The 22,500-nt window shown below is 50.0% G+C and overlaps 1 protein-coding gene across 1 annotated transcript in view; it reads right to left on the reverse strand.

Annotated features, from left to right (window-relative positions):
- The window catches only part of LOC121554193 (trithorax group protein osa-like), a 114,182-nt gene extending 104,055 nt beyond the window's left edge, over positions 1–10,127 (reverse strand). Inside the window, exon 1 of the mRNA XM_045211839.1 lies at positions 9,739–10,127. Coding sequence (XP_045067774.1) covers positions 9,739–9,792 — 54 coding nt within the window. The 5' untranslated portion in view covers positions 9,793–10,127. The remainder of the gene's footprint in view (positions 1–9,738) is intronic.
- Between the last annotated feature and the right edge of the window lie 12,373 nt (positions 10,128–22,500).

Below are 22,500 nucleotides of genomic sequence, written 5' to 3' on the forward strand. Positions count from 1 at the left end.
ATGAACAGATGAAAGACTACTCTTCCTCTCTTTATTCTCCTTCTCTTTGGTGTTGTTTTTGGTTTAACAGAACGTTCTCCTCTCGCTTGGGCGGGCTAGGTCCAGACAGAGACTCACATTACGTTGGCTGTATCCCAAATAGCACCCTTTTCTCTATATAGTGCACTACATTTGACCAGGGCCCAAAGGAGTCTTTTTAAAAGTAGTGCACTATGTACAGAATAGGGTGCCATTTGGGACGCACCCTTTGACTGAGAAACCGTTGGCAACGAACGTACTCAACGTACTAGATCTGAAGGAGCTCACATACGCACACACTTACACACACACACACACACACACACACACACACACACACACACACACACACACACACACACACACTCCTGGGAGGAGCACTCTCTCTATAGTACTATACTTTAAAGTGTTTGACTCATTTGGCTGTGGATCAGTTCAAATTGAGACGAACAGAAAGATCTGGCAGCTGGGCCAGTGGGGAATGCCTATCGCCATGGGTAACGATATGGTTAACTGCAACAAGAAACACAAATATAGTCAAGAAGACTCTACTATCACCGTGGGTAACAAACAATATGGTACACTGCTCCAAGAAACTAGTCAAGACCGTATCCTACAACAGCCTAGTCAAGACTGTATCCTACAACAGCCTCGTCAAGACTGTATCCTACAACAGCCTCGTCAAGACTGTATCCTACAACAGCCTAGTCAAGACCGTATCCTACAACAGCCTAGTCAAGACTGTATCCTACAACAGCCTCGTCAAGACTGTATCCTACAACAGCCTAGTCAAGACCGTATCCTACAACAGCCTAGTCAAGACTGTATTCTACAACAGCCTGGTCAAGACTGTATCCTACAACAGCCTAGTCCAGACTGTATCCTACAACAGCCTAGTCAAGACTGTATTCTACAACAGCCTGGTCAAGACTGTATCCTACAACAGCCTGGTCAAGACTGTATCCTACAACAGCCTGGTCAAGACTGTATCCTACAACAGCCTAGTCAAGACTGTATCCTACAACAGCCTCGTCAAGACTGTATCCTACAACAGCCTAGTCAAGACTGTATTCTACAACAGCCTGGTCAAGACTGTATCCTACAACAGCCTAGTCAAGACTGTATCCTACAACAGCCTAGTCAAGTCTGTATCCTACCACAGCAATTTATTGGCTTTTGTCACGTTAAGATAATATTAATGAATGTATATTATATTAAATAGCAATGCAGAGTCAATGTGCAGGGGCACCGGCTAGTTGAGGTAGTTGAGGTAATATGTACATGTTGGTAGAGTTAAAGTGACTATGCATAAATAATGAACAGAGTAGCAGCAGCGTAAAAAGATGGGGTGAGGGTGGGGGGGCAGTGCAAATAGTCTGGGTAGCCATGATTAGCTGTTCAGGGGGTAGAAGCTGTTGAGAAGCCTTTTGGACCTAGACTTGGCGCTCCGGTACCACTTGCCATGCGGTAGCAGAGAGAACAGTCTATGACTAGGATGGCTGGAGTCTTTGACAATTTTGAGGGCCTTCCTCTGACACCGCCTGGTATACAGGACCTGGATGGCAGGAAGCTTGGCCCCAGTGATGTACTGGGCCGTATGCACTACCCTCTGTACTGCCTTGCGGTCGGAGGCCGAGCAGTTGCCATATCAGGCAGTGATGCAACCAGTCAGGATGCTCTCGATGGTGCAGCTGTAGAACCTTTTGAGGATCTGAGGACCCATGCCAAATCTTTTCAGTCTCCTTAGGGGGAATAGGTTTTGTTGTGCCCTCTTCATTACTTTCTTGGTGTGCTTGGACCATGTTAGTTTGTTGGTGATGTGGACACCAAGGAACTTGAAGCTCTCAACCTGCTCCACTACAGCCTTGTCGATGAGAATGGGGGCCTGCTCTGTCCTCTTCTTTTTCCTGTAGTCCACAATCGTCTCCTTTGTCTTGATCATGTTGAGGGAGAGGTTGTTGTCCTGGCACCATCACGGCCAGGTCTCTGACCTCCTCCCTATAGGCTGTCTCGTCGTTGTCGGTGATCAGGCCTACCACTGTTGTGTCTTCGGCAAACTTAATGATGGTGTTGGAGTCGTGCCTGGCCATGCAGTCATAAGTGAACAGGGAGTACAGGAGGGGACTGAGCAAGCACACCTGAGGGGCCCCCGTGTTGAGGATCAGCGTGTCGGATGTGTTGTTACCTACCCTTACCTTACCACCTGGGGGTGGCCCGTCAGGAAGTCCAGGATCCAGTTGCAGAGGGAGGTGTTTAGTCCCAGGGTCCTTAGCTTAGTGATGAGCTTTGAGGGCACTATGGTGTTGAACTCTGAGCTGTAGTCAATGAATAGCATTCTCACATAGGTGTTCCTTTTGTCCAGGTGTGAAAGGGCAGTGTGGAGCGCAATAGAGATTGCATCATCTGTGGATCGGTCAGATTTCGAGGGAGAGCTTTGTACGCGTCTCTGTGTGTGAAGTAAAGGTGGTCTAGAGTTTTTTCCCCTCTGGTTGCACATTTAACATGCTGGTAGAAATTAGGTAAAACGGATTTAAGTTTCCCTCCATTAAAGTCCCCGGCCATTAGGAGCGTCGCCTCTGGATGAGCGTTTTCCTGTTTGCTTATGGCCTTATACAGTTCATTGAGTGCGGTCTTAGTGGCAGCATCGGTTTGTGGTGGTAAATAAACAGCTATGAAGAATATAGATGAAAACTCTCTTGGTAGATAGTGTGGTCTATAGCTTATCATGAGATACTCTACTTCAGGCAAGCAAAACCTAGAGACTTCCTTACATATCGTGCACCAGCTGTTGTTTACAAATATACATAGACTGCCACCCTTTGTCTTACCAGAGGCTTCTGTTCTATCCTGCCAATACAGTGTATAACCCGCCAGCTGTATGTTATTCATGTCTTCGTTCAGCCACGACTCTGTGAAACATTAGATATTACAGTTTTTATTGTCCCGTTGGTAGGATATACGTGCCTGTAGTTCGTCCACTTTATTATCAAGCGATTGTAAGTTGGCCAATAGTATCGATGGCAAAAGCAGATTAGCCATTCGTCGCCAGCTCCTTACCAGGCACCCTGATCTCCTTCCGCGATATCTCCTTTTCTTTCTACTGCGAATGATGGGGATGAGGGCGCTGTTGGGTGTCTGGAGCAAATCCTTCTCGTCCGACTCCTTAAAGAAAAATTATTTGTCCAGTTCAAGGTGAGTAATCGCTGTTCTGATGTCCAGAAGCTCTTTCGTCATAAGAGACGGTAGCAGCAACACTATGTACAAAATAAGTTACAAACAATGCAAAAAAAAAACACACAAAATAGCACGGTTGGTTAAGAGTCCATAAAACGGCAGCCATCCCCTCCGGCGCCATTGCATCTGGGATCTGTTTCTATGCATTCCTAGGTCCGCTCGCAACTCTCAAACTCCACTTCACCCTGCCGCATTCAGCATTCCAATCCGTTACATCACTAATTGCATCATTGGCCCACCGTGCATCTGTCTGGTCCGTGCACACTCTGGTTATGTCCCAAATGGCACCTTATTCCCTACCTAGTGCACTAATTTTGACAATGGCCCATATGGTCCCAAGTAGTGCACTATGCAGGGAATAGGCTGCCATTTGTGACATGGCCTCTGAATCCTGAGTCTGGTACTACAATCAAGTTATTTTCCTTTCCTCTATAGACCTAATTAAAGAGAGAGCGAGAGAGAGAGAGAGAGAGAGAGAGAGAGAGAGAGAGAGAGAGAGAGAGAGAGAGAGAGAGAGACAGAGATATGGCGCAAGAGAGAGAGAGATGCCCCCCTAGGCACAACTACAACAACATAACCAACAGAAACGGGTCACAACTCCTGCAGCTCTGTCACACGCTGGGTATGTACATAGTCAATGGTAGGCTTCGAGGGGACTCCTATGGTAGGTACACCTATAGCTCATCTCTTGGCAGTAGTACTGTAGACTACTTTATCACTGACCTCAACCCAGAGTCTCTCAGAGCGTTCACAGTCAGTCCCAGACACCCCTATCAGATCACAGCAAAATCACAGTACTTGAACAGAGCAATACTCAATCATGAGGCATCAAAGCCAAAGGAACTGAATAATATTAAGATATGCTATACATGGAAGGTAAGTAGTGCGGAAACCGACCAAAAAAAAATTAGGCACCAACAAATTCAATCCCTTTTAGACAACTTCCTTGGCAAAACGTTTCACTGTAATAGTGAAGGTGTGAACTTGGCAGTAGAAAACCTAAACAGTATATTTGACCTCTCAGCTTCCCTATCAAAAAAAAAAAATATGAACATAAAACCGAAGAAAATTAACAACAATAACAAATGGTTTGATGAAGAATGCAAAAAACTAAGAAAGAAATTGAGAAACCTATCCAACCAAAAACATAGACACCCAGAAACCCTGAGCCTACGCCTTCACTATGGTGAATCACTAAAACAATACAGAAATACACTACGGAAAAAGAAGGAACAGCATGTCAGAAATCAGCTCAATGTAACTGAAGAATCCATAGACTCTAACCACTTCTGGGGAAATTGGAAAACACTAAACAAACAACAACATGAAGAGCTATCTATCCAAAACGGATATGTATGGGTAAACCACTTCTCCAATCTTTTTGACCTTATAACAAAGAACAAACAGCAAAAAAATATATACAAGATCAAATGCAAATCTTAGAATCAACTATTAAAGACTACCAGAACCCACTGGATTCTCCATTTACATTGAATGAACTACAGGACAAAATACAAACCCTCCAACCCAAAAAAGCCTGTGGTGTTGATGGTATCCTCAATGAAATGATAAAATATACAGACCACAAATTCCAATTGGCTATACTTAAACTCTTTAACATCATCCTTAGCTCTGGCATCTTCCCCAATATTTGGAACCAAGGACTGATCACCCCAATCCACAAAAGTGGAGACAAATTTGACCCCAATAACTACCGTGGGATATGCGTGAACAGCAACCTTGGGAAAATCATCTTCATTATCATTAACAGCAGACACGTACATTTCCTCAGTGAAAACAATGTACTGAGCAAACACACACATTTCTTTCCACAGGGCCGTGGGGTGAGACAGGGATGCAGCCTAAGCCCCACCCTCTTCAACATATATATCAATGAATTGGCGAGGGCACTAGAACAGTCTGCAGCACCCAGCCTCACACTACTAGAATCTGAAGTTAAATGTCTACTGTTTGCTGATGATCTGGTGCTTCTGTCCCCAACCAAGGAGGGCCTACAGCAGCACCTAGATCTTCTGCACAGATTCTGTCAGACCTGGGCCCTGACAGTAAATCTAAGTTAGACAAAAATAATGGTGTTCCAAAAAAGATCCAGTTGCCAGGACCACAAATACAAATTCCATCTAGACACTGTTGCCTTAGAGCACACAAAAAACGATACATACCTCGGCCTAAACATCCGCACCACAGGTAACTTCCACAAAGCTGTGAACGATCTGAGAGACAAGGCAAGGGCCTTCTATGCCATCAAAAGGAACAGAAAATTCGACATACCAATTAGGATCTGGCTAAAAATACTTAAATCAGTTACAGAACCCATTGTCCTTTATGGTTGTGAGGTCTGGGGTCCGCTCACCAACCAATAATTCACAAAATGGGAAAAACACCAAAATGAGACTCTGCATTCAGAATTCTGCAAAAAATATCCTCTGTGTAAAACGTTAAACACCAAATATTGCATGCAGAGCAGAATTAGGCCGATACCCGCTAATGATCAAAATCCAGAAAAGAGCCGTTAAATTCTACAACCACCTAAAAGGAAGTGATTCCCAAACCTTCCATAACAAAGCCATCACCTACAGAGAGATGAACCTGGAGAAGAGTCCCCTAAGCAAGCTGGTCCTGGGGCTCTTTTCACAAACACAAACAGACCCCACAGAGCCCCAGGATGGCAACACAATTAGACCCAACCAAATCATGAGAAAACAAAAAGAGAATTACTTGACACATTGGAAAGAATTTACAAAAAAACAGAGCAAACTAGAAAGCTATTTGGCCCTAAACAGAGAGTACAGAGTGGCAGAATACCTGACCACTGTGACTGACCCATAATTAAGGACGTCTTTGACTATGTACAGACTATGTGAGCATAGCCTTGCTATTGAGAAAGACCGCCGTAGGCAGACCTGGCTCTCAAGAGAAGACAGGCTATGTGCACACTGCCCACAAAATGAGGTGGAAACTGAGCTGCACTTCCAAACTTCCTGCCAAATGTATGACCATATTAGTGAGACATACTTCCCTCAGATTACACAGATCCACAAAGAATTCGAAAACAAATCCAATTTTGATAAACTCCCATATCTATTGGGTGAAATACCACAGTGTGCAATCACAGCAGCAAGATTTGTGACCTGTTGCCACAAGAAAAGGGCAACCAGTGAAGAACAAACACCATTGTAAATACAACCTATATTTATGTTTATATATTTTCCTTTTTGTACTTTAACTATTTGCACATCATTACAACACTGTATAAAGACATAATATGACACTTTAAATGTCTTTATTATTTTGGAACTTTTGTTTATTATCTATTTCACAGGCTTTGGCAATGTAAACATATGTTTCCCATGCCAATAAAGCCCCTTAAATTGAAATTGAGAGAGACAGAGAGAGAGAGAGAAGCAGCAAGATTTGTAACATGTTGCTATATGACATTTGAAATGTCTCTATTCCTTTGGAATGTAATGTTAACTTTTTTTTTTCACTTTTGTTTATTATCTATGTCACTTGATTTAGCAATGTAAACATATGTTTCCCATGCCAATAAAGCCCATTGAATTGAATTGAGAGAGAGAGCGAGCGAGCGAGAGAGAGGTGGGGACATGGTCACAGGGGAAAGACTGAGCAATCAAGTAACAAGGGAAAGAACTAGCCTATCTATGGAAATACTAGCTCTCACTCTGAAATGTCTTTAACCAAATTCTGTGTCAAGCCAAGTAACACGAGAGAGATTTTTATTTATTTAACCAGGCAAGTCAGTTAAGAACAAATTCTTATTTATAATGACGGCCTACCCCAGCCAAACCCGGACGACGCTGGGCCAATTGTGCCCCGCCCTATGGGACTCCCAATCACGGCCGGTTGTGATACAGCCTGGAATCGAACCAGGGGGTCTGTAGTGACGCCTCTAGCACTGAGATGCAGAGCCTTAGAATGCTGCGCCACTCGGGAACTATAGAGAGGTGTGTTGACCTAGTCCCTTAAATCACCATTATAACCGCTTGCTTTCATTTCACCATTTAGTTTAATTGAGCCAAAACCATCACTGATCCGTCCAATGACACAAAAACGGAACGTCAGCATGTTTTGATAACTAATCAAGAGAAATAACCCTTACTACAGCACAACCAAGACTACGTCCCAATAATATCTCCATTCTCCCCGAAGTGTTCATGGATTTAAAAGGAAATGACTGGTATATGGAAATTCTCTTCATCTCAGTCCAATGCTTTTACATTTGTGGGGGATAGTGAACGAGTGCACACTTCAGGAAGAAGGATAAATTATTGGGACATAGCCTAGAATCAAATTCAGACGTTGTTATAGACTTCAGTATCTAAAGCCACTGGTGAATTGAGCCAATTGAACTCTAGGTCAAGAATAGCTTTCTAAGGTTAGGCCTAGGTGCTGTGTCGTCGCTCTCCCCGGACAGACACACACATACAAAGCTGATGGATGACAGGGCGTGTGTTTAATCTCATTGTGTATTCTAGCAGTCACCTTTAATCCCCCGGTCAGCCAGTCACATCTGGGTCCCAAATGGCACCCTATTTCCTATTTAGTGCACTACTTTTGACCAGGGCCCATAGGAAATAGGGTACCATTTGGGACACAGTGGTAGCTAGCTGCTTGTCTAAAACCATAAACTATGTATCTCCTCTATTTCCTAGGATATATGTCTCTCGCTCGCTCTCTCTCTCATACACACACAATTTATCTGTGTCAATGTGTTATCATACGAAGCCATCAAGCAACCATCAATCTGATCTGGTGCAAAAATCGTTTTCCACCCTCCAATCCACACTATTGTTTAAAAAACCATGTGACACACACACATAGAGAGAGAGAGAGAGAGAGAGAGAGAGAGAGAGAGAGAGAGAGAGAGAGAGAGAGAGAGAGAGAGAGAGAGAGAGAGAGAGAGAGAGAGAGAGAGAGAGAGAGAGAGAGAGAGAGAGAGAGAGAGAGAGAGACAGACAGAGAGAGAGAGAGAGAGAGAGAGAGAGAGAGAGAGAGAGAGAGAGAGAGAGAGAGAGAGAGAGAGAGAGAGAGATTGACACACACATTATCATTATCATTAATAGGCTATAGTAGCCCTGTAGCGTAATATTAAAATAGCCTCTCCTACACCAAAGCAACACTCTGAGCCACTCTTTTGTTACAGACTGGTAGCCCGCTGACTGCCAGGCCGATTCAGAAGCCATATAAATGGGCTTTAATTCCTACAAGGAGACCACATGCTGGTGCTCGGGAGAGAGAGGCAGGGGCTTGACTTTCACGGGGAGAGAGAGAGCGAGAGAGAGCGAGAGAGCGAGAGAGAGCGAGAGAGCGAGAGAGAGCGAGAGAGAGAGAGAGAGAGAGAGAGAGAGAGAGAGAGAGAGAGAGAGAGAGAGAGACACGGAGCTTAGCCTAGACTGTGGCTGCGCTCGCCGCTCAGTGCGTTAAGCCAAGCATGAGAACACAAAGGTTTTTTCTTGCTATCATAATGCGAAGAAGCCTTTTCAGAGGTGTTGGAACTGAGCAGCAAGAGCAGTCAGACCCAGCAGATCCGTCCGTGTAGAGTTGTTATAGTAACCTAATGTATATGCTATTATTTCTAGTAAGTGTATTGAATTAAATCCGTACAAGTAGCGAGTCAACCGCGGTTCTCGCTCTCTCCACACACGCTCTAGTTCTGAAATTGTTATTTTGTTGCAATTTTGACGCACGCCCGAGAAACCACAACATCCTATAATATTAGGCTAGAGTCTAGTCACGGAACTTCCACGGAATTATAGGCTAGAGAGCGACTGGTGTTTCGTGCAAATGAGGGAGACACACACAGACCTAGGATAAGGGTTAATCTTTACTGTAGGCTAATGTTCAGGCTTTTCATATAGCCTCTGAAGCCTCACCAATAGCCGTTTAATCTCTGTGGTCACTAGGAGATCAATCCGCTCTAACCAAATGTAGGCTAGTGATTTAATTTCTATGTCAGTGCGCTCACTCAGTGTGTCACAAAACACACAGAGAGACAGAGCGAGGCAAGCATTCTCTTTAACTTTGGCTATTAGAAATGCCATCACTGAATAGCCTAAACACCTATTTAATTAAACAGCAACATATGGACACACATATTCACACACACACGCACACACGCACACGCACACACACTGAATAGTGCACTGTAGGGTAGGGCTTGCAAGTTAAGCATTTCAATGTACTTGTGCATGTTACAAATAAAACTTGAAACTACAGTCTCACTACAATAAGGGGAATCTGGGCATCAAGTGTACTAGCCTATCCCATCCGTTAATGAACGCCTAACCACTATCACTCACTCACGCACACTGACTGACTGACTGCACATTAAGCTACACAGACAGAATCTCTCGAGCCTCTCTGCCTCTCACGCCAGCCAGTTCAAATTAGCGCTCGTGATCATTAGAACCATTGCTTGAAATAATGAAAAGGTCGTTCACTTACTATGGGCTCCATGCGAGGTGTGTCGGCTAGTAACCGCGGAGACACCAATAGCATCTTGGAGATAAGGTGGACTGCAGCGACGGTCCCGTTAAATCCACTTTGCTGTCCGGTATATCAGTCCACTACTGCCAAAAATGTAAAACCAACAAGGTCCTTCAAAAAAGAACAGAAAGGTTTAAAGACAACCTTTGAGAAAAAATAATGAATGTCTCCCCACAGTCTTCTTTGTCTGGTAAATTGGTGGTGAGTACATAAAACGACAGGTATCACATTAAAGGGCTACTACAGCCAAGATTAAGCTAATTGTATATTCACTTCAAGTATCAGGCAAGTTCATCCTTTCTATTGCAGTATTCGTCCTAATGATACCGAGTCTAGTATCAATCTAGTCTCGGATCGGGCACTTAGTCGCCAGAGCTGCTTGCTTCCTGTCTGTGGGGGCGGGGTTAGCTTGGTGATAGGTTGATGAGCAGTGCTACGTCGAAGAGAGGAGGAGACGACGTTTCTCCATTCGCCTCTCTGCACTTAAAGGGGACATTCCACTTACTGGGATCGTGTGAGAGGCCAGTTTGTGTGTGTGCGTGTGTGCGTGTGTGCGTGTGTGTGTGTGCGCGTGTGTGCGTGTGCGTGCGTGTGTGTGTGTGTGTGTGTGTGTGTGTGCTCAGATGAACGATAAAGAGAGTGGCACACATCTCTGCTCCAACACAAAGGGGCTGAGGGAAACCAGTGGTCATGATGTTAAACACTCCACTGAACACACATTATCTTAAGATTATCCATATTCTATTCTTTCTCTTATCAGTTCATTATACTGTTATAAAACAACATGATTAGCTGTATAATATAGTTACTACTATAGTGTAATATATACCCTACTGTGATGTACAGTATGTTAAACTGTTATAGCCAACACATTTACATTTACGTCATTTAGCAGACGCTCTTATCCAGAGCGACTTACAAATTGAACACATTACTATTAGCTTCATAATACTGTTATAATGCACAACTATTATTTTTAGTAACTAGTATCAATGAGTAAATGAAAAAATATATATTTTCACTACAAATATTTCCTCACAATAAACACAGTATTTTTTTATTTTTTTTATTTTTTTTTACAATTTGCGTTCAAGGTTACTGGTATAGGCATTTAAGATTATGTAAAAAAATATATATAATACCCAACGCTTGTACGGATGATAGATGTGGGGTAAGAAAGATGCTCGTATAGCTGTGTCTATAGCTAATTGCCATGTTACACACGTTTAGACTCCTTCCCTTAAGTGCAGTCAGTCAGTTATTATATTGATTTTATAAGAATATAACCATGTGCAGATTAAAGACGTCAAGTAAGCTTATCCTATATACCTATGGGGGTAACCACTACCCTACCCTATTAATTATCATGTTTTACACGTATAGACTCCTTTCTTTTCCTATGTGCAGTCAGTCAGGCAGTTGACCTTGAGAGAAGGACCTTACAGTGGCAGCTTTTAACCAGGGTCAATGGAGACGTGTGGTGTGTGTGTGCATGCGTGCGCCTGTGTCTGTTCTTTTTACGCAGACGTAGGGTGAAAATGAAGTGGTAGACATTCTAGTCAGCTGTATGAGGTCAGAGGTCAGAGGTTAAGAAGGGGGTCCTGGTGTGTTTTTATGAGTGGCCAACCCCTGGTAGGTAAGGGTCGAAATAGGACTGTATGCGTCCCAAATGGCACCCTATTCCCTATATAGTGCCCTACCTTTGACTAAAACCCTATAGGGCCCTATTCAAAAGTAGTGCACTATGAAGGCAATAGGGTACCATTTGGTAATGGACGGGTAATGGGCGGATTACATTTAAACAGCTGCTTTAGGAAAAACGAGTAGAGGGGAGTAGGGGACAGGGAGGGAGAGCAAGAGTGAGGGAGGAGGAGGGGTAGGAGAAGAAGGTATGGGGAGGAGAGGAGAGATAGAGGGGAGGAGAGGAGAGTACAGATAGAGGAGAGGAGAGGAGAGGAGAGGAGAGATAGAGGGGAGGAGAGGAGAGGCAGAGTGGAGGAGAGGCGAGGTAGAGGGGAGGAGAGGAGAGTACAGATAGAGGAGAGGAGAGGAGAGATAGAGGGGAGGAGAGGAAAGGAGAGGCAGAGTGGAGGAGAGAGGCGAGACAGAGGGGAGGAGAGGAGAGATAGAGGGGAGGTGAGACAGAGGGGAGGAGAGGAGAGATAGAGGGGAGGAGAGGAGAGGACAGATAGAGGAGAGGAGAGACAGAGGGGAGGAGAGGAGAGATAGAGGGGAGGTGAGACAGAGGGGAGGAGAGGAGAGATAGAGGGGAGGTGAGACAGAGGGGAGGAGAGACAGAGGGGAGGAGAGACAGAGGGGAGGAGAGGAGAGATGGAGGGGAGGAGAGACAGAGGGGAGGAGAGGAGAGATAGAGGGGAGGTGAGACAGAGGGGAGGAGAGGAGAGATAGAGGGGAGGTGAGACAGAGGGGAGGAGAGATCGACAGAGGATAGGTGAGACAGAGGGGAGGAGAGACAGAGGGGAGGAGAGACAGAGGGGAGGAGAGACAGAGGAGTGGAGAGACAGAGGGGAGGAGAGACAGAGGGGAGGAGAGACAGAGGGGAGGAGAGACAGGGCGGGAGAGACAGAGGGGAAGAGAGACAGATGGGAAGAGAGACAGAGGAGAGGAGAGACAGAGGAGAGGAGAGACAGAGGGGAGGAGAGACAGAGAAGAGGAGAGACAGAGGGGAGGAGAGACAGAGGGGAGGAGAGACAGAGGGGAGGAGAGACAGAGTAGAGGAGAGACAGAGGGGAGGAGAGACAGAGGGGAGGAGAGACAGAGGGGAGGAGAGACAGGGCGGGGAGAGACAGAGGGGAAGAGAGACAGATGGGAAGAGAGACAGAAGAGAGGAGAGACAGAGGGGAGGAGAGACAGAGGGGAGGAGAGACAGAGGAGAGGAGAGACAGAGGGGAGGAGAGACAGAGGGGAGGAGAGACAGAGGGGAGGAGAGACAGAGTAAAGGAGAGACATAGGAGAGGAGAGACAGAGGAGAGACAGAGGGTAGGAGAGACAAAGGCGAGACAGAGGGGAGGAGAGGAGAGACAGAGGGGAGGACAGAGGAGAGGAGAGGAGAGGAGGACAGAGGGAAGGAGAGACAGATTAGAGGAGAGACAGAGGGGAGGAGAGGAGAGACAGTGGGGAGGAGAGACAGAGGCGAGACAGAGGGGAGTAGAGACAGACGGGAGGAGAGACAGAGGAGAGGAGAGGGGAGGAGAGACAAAGGGGATGAGTGGATCAACAGAGGAGAGGAGAGAGAGGAGGACAGAGGGAAGGAGAGACAGAGGTGAGACAGAGGGGGGTAGAGACAGATTAGAGGAGAGACAGAGGGGAGGAGAGGAGAGACAGTGGGGAGGAGAGACAGAGGTGAGACAGAGGGGAGTAGAGACAGAGGAGAGACAGAAGATAGACAGATGAGAGACAGAGGGGAAAAGAGGCGAGAGAGGGGAGGAGAGACAGAGGGGAGGAGAGACAGAGGGGAGGAGAGACAGAGGGGAGGAGAGACAGAGGGGAGGAGAGGAGAGATAGAGGGGAGGAGAGGAGAGTACAGATAGAGGAGAGGAGAGACAGAGGGGAGGAGAGGAGAGATAGAGGGGAGGTGAGACAGAGGGGAAGAGAGGAGAGATAGAGGGGAGGTGAGACAGAGGGGAGGAGAGACAGAGGGGAGGAGAGACAGAGGTGAGGATAGGAGAGATAGAGGGGAGGAGAGACAGAGGGGAGGAGATGAGAGATAGAGGGGAGGTGAGACAGAGGGGAGGAGAGGAGAGATAGAGGGGAGGTGATACAGAGGGGAGGAGAGAGCGACAGAGGAGAGGTGAGACAGAGGGGAGGAGAGACAGAGGGGAGGAGAGACAGAGGGGAGGAGAGACAGAGGAGAGGAGAGACAGAGGAGTGGAGAGACAGAGGGGAGGAGAGACAGAGGGGAGGAGAGACAGAGGGTAGGAGAGACAGAGCGGGGAGAGACAAAGGGGAAGAGAGACAGAGGGGAAGAGAGACAGAGGAGAGGAGAGACAGAGGAGAGGAGAGACAGAGGGGAGGAGAGACAGAGGAGAGGAGAGACAGAGGGGAGGAGAGACAGAGGGGAGGAGAGACAGAGGGGAGGAGAGACAGAAGAGAGGAGAGACAGAGGAGAGACAGAGGGTAGGAGGGACAAAGGCGAGACAGAGGGAGGAGAGGAGAGACAGGGGGGAGGACAGAGGAGAGGAGAGGAGAGGAGGACAGAGGGAAGGAGAGACAGATTAGAGGAGAGACAGAGGGGAGGAGAGGAGAGACAGTGAGGAGGAGAGACAGAGGCGAGACAGAGGGGAGTAGAGACAGAGGGGAAGAGAGACAGAGGAGAGGAGACGGGAGGAGAGACAAAGGGGAGGAGTGGATCAACAGAGGAGAGGAGAGAGAGGAGGACAGAGGGAAGGAGAGACAGAGGCGAGACAGAGGGGAGGAGAGACAGATTAGAGGAGAGACAGAGGGGAGGAGAGGAGAGAGAGTGGGGAGGAGAGACAGAGGCGAGACAGAGGGGAGTAGAGACAGAGGAGAGACAGAAGATAGACAGATGAGAGACAGAGGGGAAAAGAGGCGAGAGAGGGGAGGAGAGACAGAGGGGAGGAGAGACAGAGGGGAGGAGAGACAGAGGAGAGGAGAGACAGAGGGGAGTAGACAGAGGAGAGACAGAGGGGAGGAGAGGAGAGACAGAGGGGCGGAGAGGAGCGAAAGAGGAGAGGAGAGACAGAGGAGAGGAGAGATCGAGGAGAGGAGAGACAGAGGGTAGTAGAGACAGAGGAGAGACAGAGGGGATGAGAGGAGAGACAGAGGGGCGGAGAGGAGCGAAAGAGGAGAGGAGAGACAGAGGAGAGGAGGACAGAGGGGAGGAGAGACAGTGGCGAGACAGAGGGGAGGAGAGACAGAGGAGAGAAGAGGAGCGACAGAGGAGAGGAGAGACAGAGGAGAGGAGAGACAGAGGAGAGGAGAGACAGAGGGGAGACAGAGGGGAGGAGAGACAGATTAGAGGTGAGACAGAGAGGAGGACAGACAGAGGGGAGGAGAGGTGAGACAGAGGAGAGGAGAGACAGAGGAGAGACAGAAGATAGACAGAGGAGAGACAGAGTAGAGGAGAGTCGAGACAGAGGGGAGGAGAGACAGAGGAGAGGCAGAGTGGAGGAGAGGCGAGACAGAAGGGAGGAGAGACAGAGGACAGGAGAGACAGAGGAGAGGAGAGATAGAGGAGAGGAGAGACAGAAGAGAGGAGAGACAGAGGAGAGACAGAGGAGAGACAGAGGAGAGGAGAGACAGAGGAGAGGAGAGAGAGAGGAGAGACAGAGGATAGGAGAGGGAGAGGGAGAGGAGAGGAGAGGAGAGACAGAGGAGAGGAGAGACAGAGGGGAGGAGAGACAGAGGGGAGGAGAGACAGAGGAGAGGAGAGACAGAGGGGAGGAGAGACAGAGGGGAGGAGAGACAGAGGGGAGTAGACAGAGGAGAGACAGAGGGGAGGAGAGGAGAGACAGAGGGGCGGAGAGGAGCGAAAGAGGAGAGGAGAGACAGAGGAGAGGAGAGATCGAGGAGAGGAGAGACAGAGGAGAGACAGAGGGGATGAGAGGAGAGACAGAGGGGCGGAGAGGAGCGAAAGAGGAGAGGAGAGACAGAGGAGAGGAGGACAGAGGGGAGGAGAGACAGTGGCGAGACAGAGGGGAGGAGAGACAGATTAGAGGAGAGACAGAGGGGAGGAGAGACAGAGGGGAGAAGAGGAGCGACAGAGGAGAGGAGAGACAGAGGAGAGGAGAGACAGAGGAGAGGAGAGACAGAGGGGAGTGGAGGTGAGACAGAGAGGAGGACAGACAGAGGGGAGGAGAGGTGAGACAGAGGAGAGGAGAGACAGAGGAGAGACAGAAGATAGACAGAGGATAGACAGAGTAGAGGAGAGTCGAGACAGAGGGGAGGAGAGACAGAGGAGAGGCAGAGTGGAGGAGAGGCGAGACAGAAGGGAGGAGAGACAGAGGAGAGGAGAGACAGAGGAGAGGAGAGACAGAGGAGAGGAGAGACAGAGGAGAGGAGAGGGAGAGGAGAGGAGAGACAGAGGAGAGACAGAGGAGAGGAGAGACAGAGGAGAGTAGAGACAGAGGAGAGGAGAGGGAGAGGAGAGACAGAGGATAGGAGAGGGAGAGGGAGAGGAGAGGAGAGGGAGAGGAGAGGAGAGACAGAGGAGAGGAGAGACAGAGGGGAGGAGAGACAGAGGAGAGGAGAGACAGAGGGGAGGAGAGACAGAGGGGAGGAGAGACAGAGGGGAGGAGAGACAGAGTAGAGGAGAGACAGAGGAGAGGAGAGACAGAGGAGAGACAGAGGGTAGGAGAGACAAAGGCGAGACAGAGGGGAGGAGAGATAGAGGGGAGGAGAGACAGAGGGGAGGAGAGGAGAGACAGAGGAGAGGAGAGACAGAGGGGAGGAGAGATAGAGGGGAGGTGAGACAGAGGGGAGGAGAGAGCGACAGAGGAGAGGTGAGACAGAGGGGAGGAGAGACAGAGGGGAGGAGAGACAGAGGGGAGGAGAGACAGAGGAGAGACAGAGGGTAGGAGAGACAAAGGCGAGACAGAGGGGAGGAGAGGAGAGACAGAGGGGAGGACAGAGGAGAGGAGAGGAGAGACAGAGGAGAGGAGAGACAGAGGAGAGGAGAGACAGAGGGGAGGAGAGACAGAGGGGAGGAGAGGAGAGACAGAGGAGAGGAGAGACAGAGGAGAGGAGAGGAGAAGAGAGGAGAGGAGAGGAGAGGAGAGGAGAGGAGAGGAGAGGAGAGGAGAGGAGAGGAGAGGAGAGGAGAGGAGAGGAGAGGAGAGGAGAGGAGAGGAGAGGAGAGGAGAGGAGAGGAGAGGAGAGGAGAGACAGAGGGGAGGAGAGGAGAGACAGAGGAGAGGAGAGACAGAGGGGAGGAGAGATAGAGGGGAGGTGAGACAGAGGGGAGGAGAGAGCGACAGAGGAGAGGTGAGACAGAGGGGAGGAGAGACAGAGGGGAGGAGAGACAGAGGGGAGGAGAGACAGAGGGGAGGAGAGACAGAGGAGAGACAGAGGGTAGGAGAGACAAAGGCGAGACAGAGGGGAGGAGCGGAGAGACAGAGGGGAGGACAGAGGAGAGGAGAGGAGGACAGAGGGAAGGAGAGACAGATTAGAGGAGAGACAGAGGGGAGGAGAGGAGAGACAGTGGGGAGGAGAGACAGAGGCGAGACAGAGGGGAGTAGAGACAGAGGGGAGGAGAGACAGAGGAGAGGAGAGGGGAGGAGAGACAAAGGGGAGGAGTGGATCAACAGAGGAGAGAGAGGAGGACAGAGGGAAGGAGAGACAGAGGCGAGACAGAGGGGAGGAGAGACAGATTAGAGGAGAGACAGAGGGGAGGAGAGGAGAGACAGTGGGGAGGAGAGACAGAGGCGAGACAGAGGGGAGTAGAGACAGAGGAGAGACAGAAGATAGACAGATGAGAGACAGAGGGGAAAAGAGGCGAGAGAGGGGAGGAGAGACAGAGGGGAGGAGAGACAGAGGGGAGGAGAGACAGAGGGGAGGAGATACAGAGGAGAGGAGAGACAGAGGGGAGGAGAGACAGAGGGGAGGAGAGACAGAGGGGAGAAGACAGAGGAGAGACAGAGGGGAGAAGAGGAGAGACAGAGGGGCAGAGAGGAGCGAAAGAGGAGAGGAGAGACAGAGGAGAGGAGAGATCGAGGAGAGGAGAGACAGAGGGTAGTAGAGACAGAGGAGAGACAGAGGGGAGGAGAGACAGATTAGAGGAGAGACAGAGGGGAGGAGAGACAGAGGGGAGAAGAGGAGCGACAGAGGAGAGGAGAGAGAGGAGAGGAGAGACAGAGGAGAGGAGAGACAGAGGGGAGGAGAGACAGATTAGAGATGAGACAGAGAGGATGACAGACAGAGGGGAGAAGAGGTGAGACAGAGGAGAGGAGAGACAGAGGAGAGACAGAAGATAGACAGAGGAGAGACAGAGTAGAGGAGATTCGAGACAGAGGGGAGGAGAGACAGAGGAGAGGCAGAGTGGAGGAGAGGTGAGACAGAAGGGAGGAGAGACAGAGGGGAGGAGAGACAGAGGAGAGGAGAGACAGAGGGGAGGAGAGACAGAGGGGAGGAGAGACAGATGGGAGAAGACAGAGGAGAGACAGAGGGGAGAAGAGGAGAGAAAGAGGGGCGGAGAGGAGCGAAAGAGGAGAGGAGAGACAGAGGAGAGGAGAGGAGAGACAGAGGAGAGGAGGACAGAGGGGAGGAGAGACAGTGGCGAGACAGAGGGGATGAGAGACAGATTAGAGGAGAGACAGAGGGGAGGAGAGACAGAGGGGAGAAGAGGAGCGACAGAGGAGAGGAGAGACAGAGGAGAGGAGAGACAGAGGGGAGACAGAGGGGAGGAGAGACAGATTAGAGATGAGACAGAAAGGATGACAGACAGAGGGGAGAAGAGGTGAGACAGAGGAGAGGAGAGACAGAGGAGAGACAGAAGATAGACAGAGGAGAGACAGAGTAGAGGAGATTCGAGACAGAGGGGAGGAGAGACAGAGGAGAGGCAGAGTGGAGGAGAGGCGAGACAGAAGGGAGGAGAGACAGAGGAGAGGAGAGACAGAGGAGAGGAGAGGGAGAGGAGAGGAGAGACAGAGGAGAGACAGAGGAGAGGAGAGACAGAGGAGAGGAGAGACAGAGGAGAGGAGAGGGAGAGGAGAGGAGAGGGAGAGGAGAGGAGAGACAGAGGAGAGACAGAGGGTAGGAGAGACAAAGGCGAGACAGAGGGGAGGAGAGATAGAGGGGAGGAGAGACAGAGGGGAGGAGAGGAGAGACAGAGGAGAGGAGAGACAGAGGAGAGGAGAGACAGAGGGGAGGAGAGACAGAGGGGAGTAGAGGAGAGACAGAGGAGAGGAGAGACAGAGGAGAGGAGAGGAGAGAGAGGAGAGGAGAGGAGAGGAGAGACAGAGGGGAGGAGAGGAGAGACAGAGGATAGGACAGAGGGGATGAGAGGAGAGACAGAGGAGAGGAGAGAGAGGAGAGACAGAGGATAGGAGAGAGAGGAGAGACAGAGGATAGGACAGAGGGGAGGAGAGGAGAGACAGAGAGACAGAAGAGAGGAGAGACAGAGGATAGGACAGAGGGCAGGATAGGAGAGACAGAGACACAGAGGAGAGGAGAGACAGAGGATAGGACAGAGGGGAGGAGAGGAGAGACAGAGAGACAGAGGAGAGGAGAGACAGAGGATAGGACAGAGGGGAGGAGAGGAGAGACAGAGAGACAGAGGAGAGACAGAGGGGAGGAGAGACAGAGAGACAGAGGGGAGGAGAGACAGAGGGGAGGAGAGACAGAGAGACAGAGGGGAGGAGAGACAGAGGAGAGGGGAGACAGAGGGGAGGAGAGACAGAGGGGAGGAGAGACAGAGGAGAGGAGAGACAGAGGGGAGGAGAGACAGAGGGGAGGAGAGACAGAGGAGAGGAGAGACAGAGGGGAGGAGAGACAGAGGGGAGGAGAGACAGAGGAGAGGAGAGACAGAGGGGAGGAGAGACAGAGGAGAGGAGAGACAGAGGGGAGGAGAGACAGAGAGACAGAGGGGAGGAGAGACAGAGAGACAGAGGGGAGGAGAGACAGAGGAGAGGAGAGACAGAGGAGAGGAGAGACAGAGGGGAGCAGAGACAGAGGGGAGGAGAGACAGAGGAGAGGAGAGACAGAGGTTAGGACAGAGGGGATGAGAGGAGAGACAGAGGATAGGACAGAGGGGGTGAGAGGAGAGACAGAGGATAGGACAGAGGGGATGAGAGGAGAGACAGATGGGAGGAGAGACAGAGGAGAGGAGAGACAGAAGAGTGGAGAGACAGAGGGGAGGAGAGACAGAGGAGAGGCGAGACAGAGGGAGGAGAGACAGAGGGGAGGAGAGAGTAAGTAGAGCAGGGTGGTCCCACAAGTTTTTTATGTTTTATATATTTTTGTAAATATACTTTTGATTTATTATAATTTTTGTTTTTGGACATAAAATACTGTAAAATGACCAGGAAACGAGCTCAAAGTGATATTAATTTAGGACATGTTTTCCCAAGTATTCCCACGCATAAATAGAGACGCATATCTGATTAAGGTTTGAAATAATTCTGTTTTTGCCAAATACTGTATCTGTTTGTGATTCTTGCGGTCAATTTGCAGTGTACAAATTATTTATAACTATGTTCCGGATCCCCCGACAATCAGCTCAAGGAAAAATCGGTAGAGAGAGAGAGGGATGGAGATAGAGAGAGGGGGAGAGAGGGATGGAGGGAGGAGAATGGAGGACTCGGAGGAGTACTCCCTGTAGAACAGCGGTAGATCTGTCTGGCACTGTTACAGCAAACCCACGGGACAACTGTGGAGAGAACAGAGGGACAACAGAGGGAGAAAAAAAAGAGCAACAGTGTCACAGTTTACTAAGCCAGAACCCAGAAGCAGACCAGGACAAGGTACTTTGAGACAAAGGTGAGTGTTTATTTAATTGACTCCGAGTGAGGCTGAATAATCCAGGGAACAGAGCGGGTGGCGTGGATGGGTTGTAGAGGGTGCAGTGGTAGGTCCAGAAATGGCTCGGCAGCCGCCGACCATCAGGCAGAGGTTGGGTGAAGGTTCCGGGTGAGAGACTGCAGACAGAACAAAACGGAGGTGAGTACACAGCAAATCAACAAGGTGCAAAACAACAAAACTAACGCTAGAACTCAAAGGCTGATACGCTGACAAACATACTGTTCATGGCTAACGATCCGGCAGGAACTGGATGTTAGGCCAGAGCCTAAGAAGGGTGATGATCAGGACCAGGTGTGCAGATTGCTGATGGGATGCAGGTGCGGAAATCAAGAGCGCTCCCTCGGAGGCGTTCCCGAACCCTCGGGAAACTGGAGATTACGAACAAAACACTAGTCACCAGACAGGACCCGACTCAGACTGCCGGGATCGTTACAGTACCCCCCTCCGACGAACGCCACCGGGCGGACTCCCGGAGCGCCAGGATGGAGGCGGTAGAAGTCACTGATGAGGTCAGCATCTAGGACCTGTCGCCGCGGAATCCAACTCCTCTCTTCAGGACCATACCCTCCCAGTCCACGAGATACTGGAAACCCGGCCCCGCCGTCTGGAATCCATGATGCGACGCACCGTGTAGGCAGGACCACCTCCGATCATCCGAGGAGGAGGAGGAGGAGGCGGAGGAGGCAACAGAGGACTGAGGAAGACAGGCTTGAGGCAGGAGACATGAAAGGTGGGATGGACTCTGAGCGTCCTCGGTAGTTTGAGTCGAACTGCCACTGGATTGATCACCTTCTCCACCACAAACGGACCAATGAACTGCAACAACTTCCTAGACTCAGTCCGTAACGGAAGATCCCGTGTGGCCAACCAAACCCTATCTCCGATGGTATAGGTGGGAGCGGGGATCCGGCGACGATTCGCCTGGAGCTGATACCGGTCCGAAACTCTAAGGAGTGCCTTTCTGGCCCGATGCCAGGTCCGGTGGCAACGAGAATATGGGCCTGAACAGAAGGCACTGAGAGCTCCTTCTCCTGAGAAGGGAACAGGGGAGGTTGGTAGCCATACAGGCACTGGAAGGGAGACATCCCAGTGGCAGATGTAGGGAGAGTATTGTGGGCATACTCAACCCAAGGCAACTGAGAGACCCAGGAGGTGGGGTTGGAAGAGACCAGACAGCGTAGCGTGGATTCCATCTTCTGGTTGGCTCTCTCCGCCTGACCATTGGATTGGGGGTGAAAACCAGATGTGAGACTGACTGTAGCTCCAATGGCCAAACAGAAGGACTTCCAGACAGCAGAGGTAAACTGAGGGCCACGGTCGGAAACGATATCACTGGGCAAACCGTGGACCCTGAAAACCTCCCTAACCAGGATCTCGGACGTCTCCGAGGCAGAGGGAAGCTTGGCAATTGGCACAAAGTGGGCGAACTTGCTGAATCTGTCCACGATAGTCAGAACGACCGTGTTCCCCTCAGAAGCGGGCAACCCAGTGACGAAGTCCAGGGCCAGATGCGACCATGGACGCCGGGGAATAGGAAGGGGGTGAAGTAGTCCAGAGCTGGGCCGATTGGTACTCTTATTCTGCGCACACACTGGACAGGCAGCCACAAAACCCCGAGTATCCTCGGCCATGGCAGGCCACCAAAAACGCCTGCGAAGAAACGCCATTGTCCGAGCCACGCCAGGGTGACAAGCCATCTTGCTGGCGTGGGACCATTTGAGACCGCAGGACGAACCGACTCAGGCACAAACAACCGACCGGGTGGACCGTTACCGGGACCGGGCTGAGTCCGAAGGGGCCGCCAGCACCTCCTCCTCAATCTTCCACATAACTGCTCCCACGACGCAGTTCCGGGGGAGAATTGTCTCGGTCTTGGACCCACTCTCCTCCGTCTTGGAGAACATCCGGGACAAGGCGTCCGCCTTGCCGTTCTTAGATCCAGGTCGGAACGTCAGGGAAAACTTGAATCGTCCGAAAACAACGCCCACCTGGCCTGACGGGGAGTTGAGACGTTTAGCCGATTGCACGTAAGCAAGATTCTTGTGGTCCGTCCAGACAATAAACGGTTGCTCCGCCCCCTCCAACCAGTGGCGCCACTCCTCCAAGGCAAGTTTCACCGCGAGAAGCTCCCGGTTACCCACATCGTAATTCCTCTCCGCAGGCGAAAGGCGACGAGAGTAGTAGGCGCAGGGATGGAGTTTACTGTCCGTGGAGCATCGCTGC

The sequence above is a fragment of the Coregonus clupeaformis genome, chromosome 39 (assembly GCF_020615455.1).
Source record: "Coregonus clupeaformis isolate EN_2021a chromosome 39, ASM2061545v1, whole genome shotgun sequence".
Classification (NCBI taxonomy): domain Eukaryota; kingdom Metazoa; phylum Chordata; class Actinopteri; order Salmoniformes; family Salmonidae; genus Coregonus; species Coregonus clupeaformis.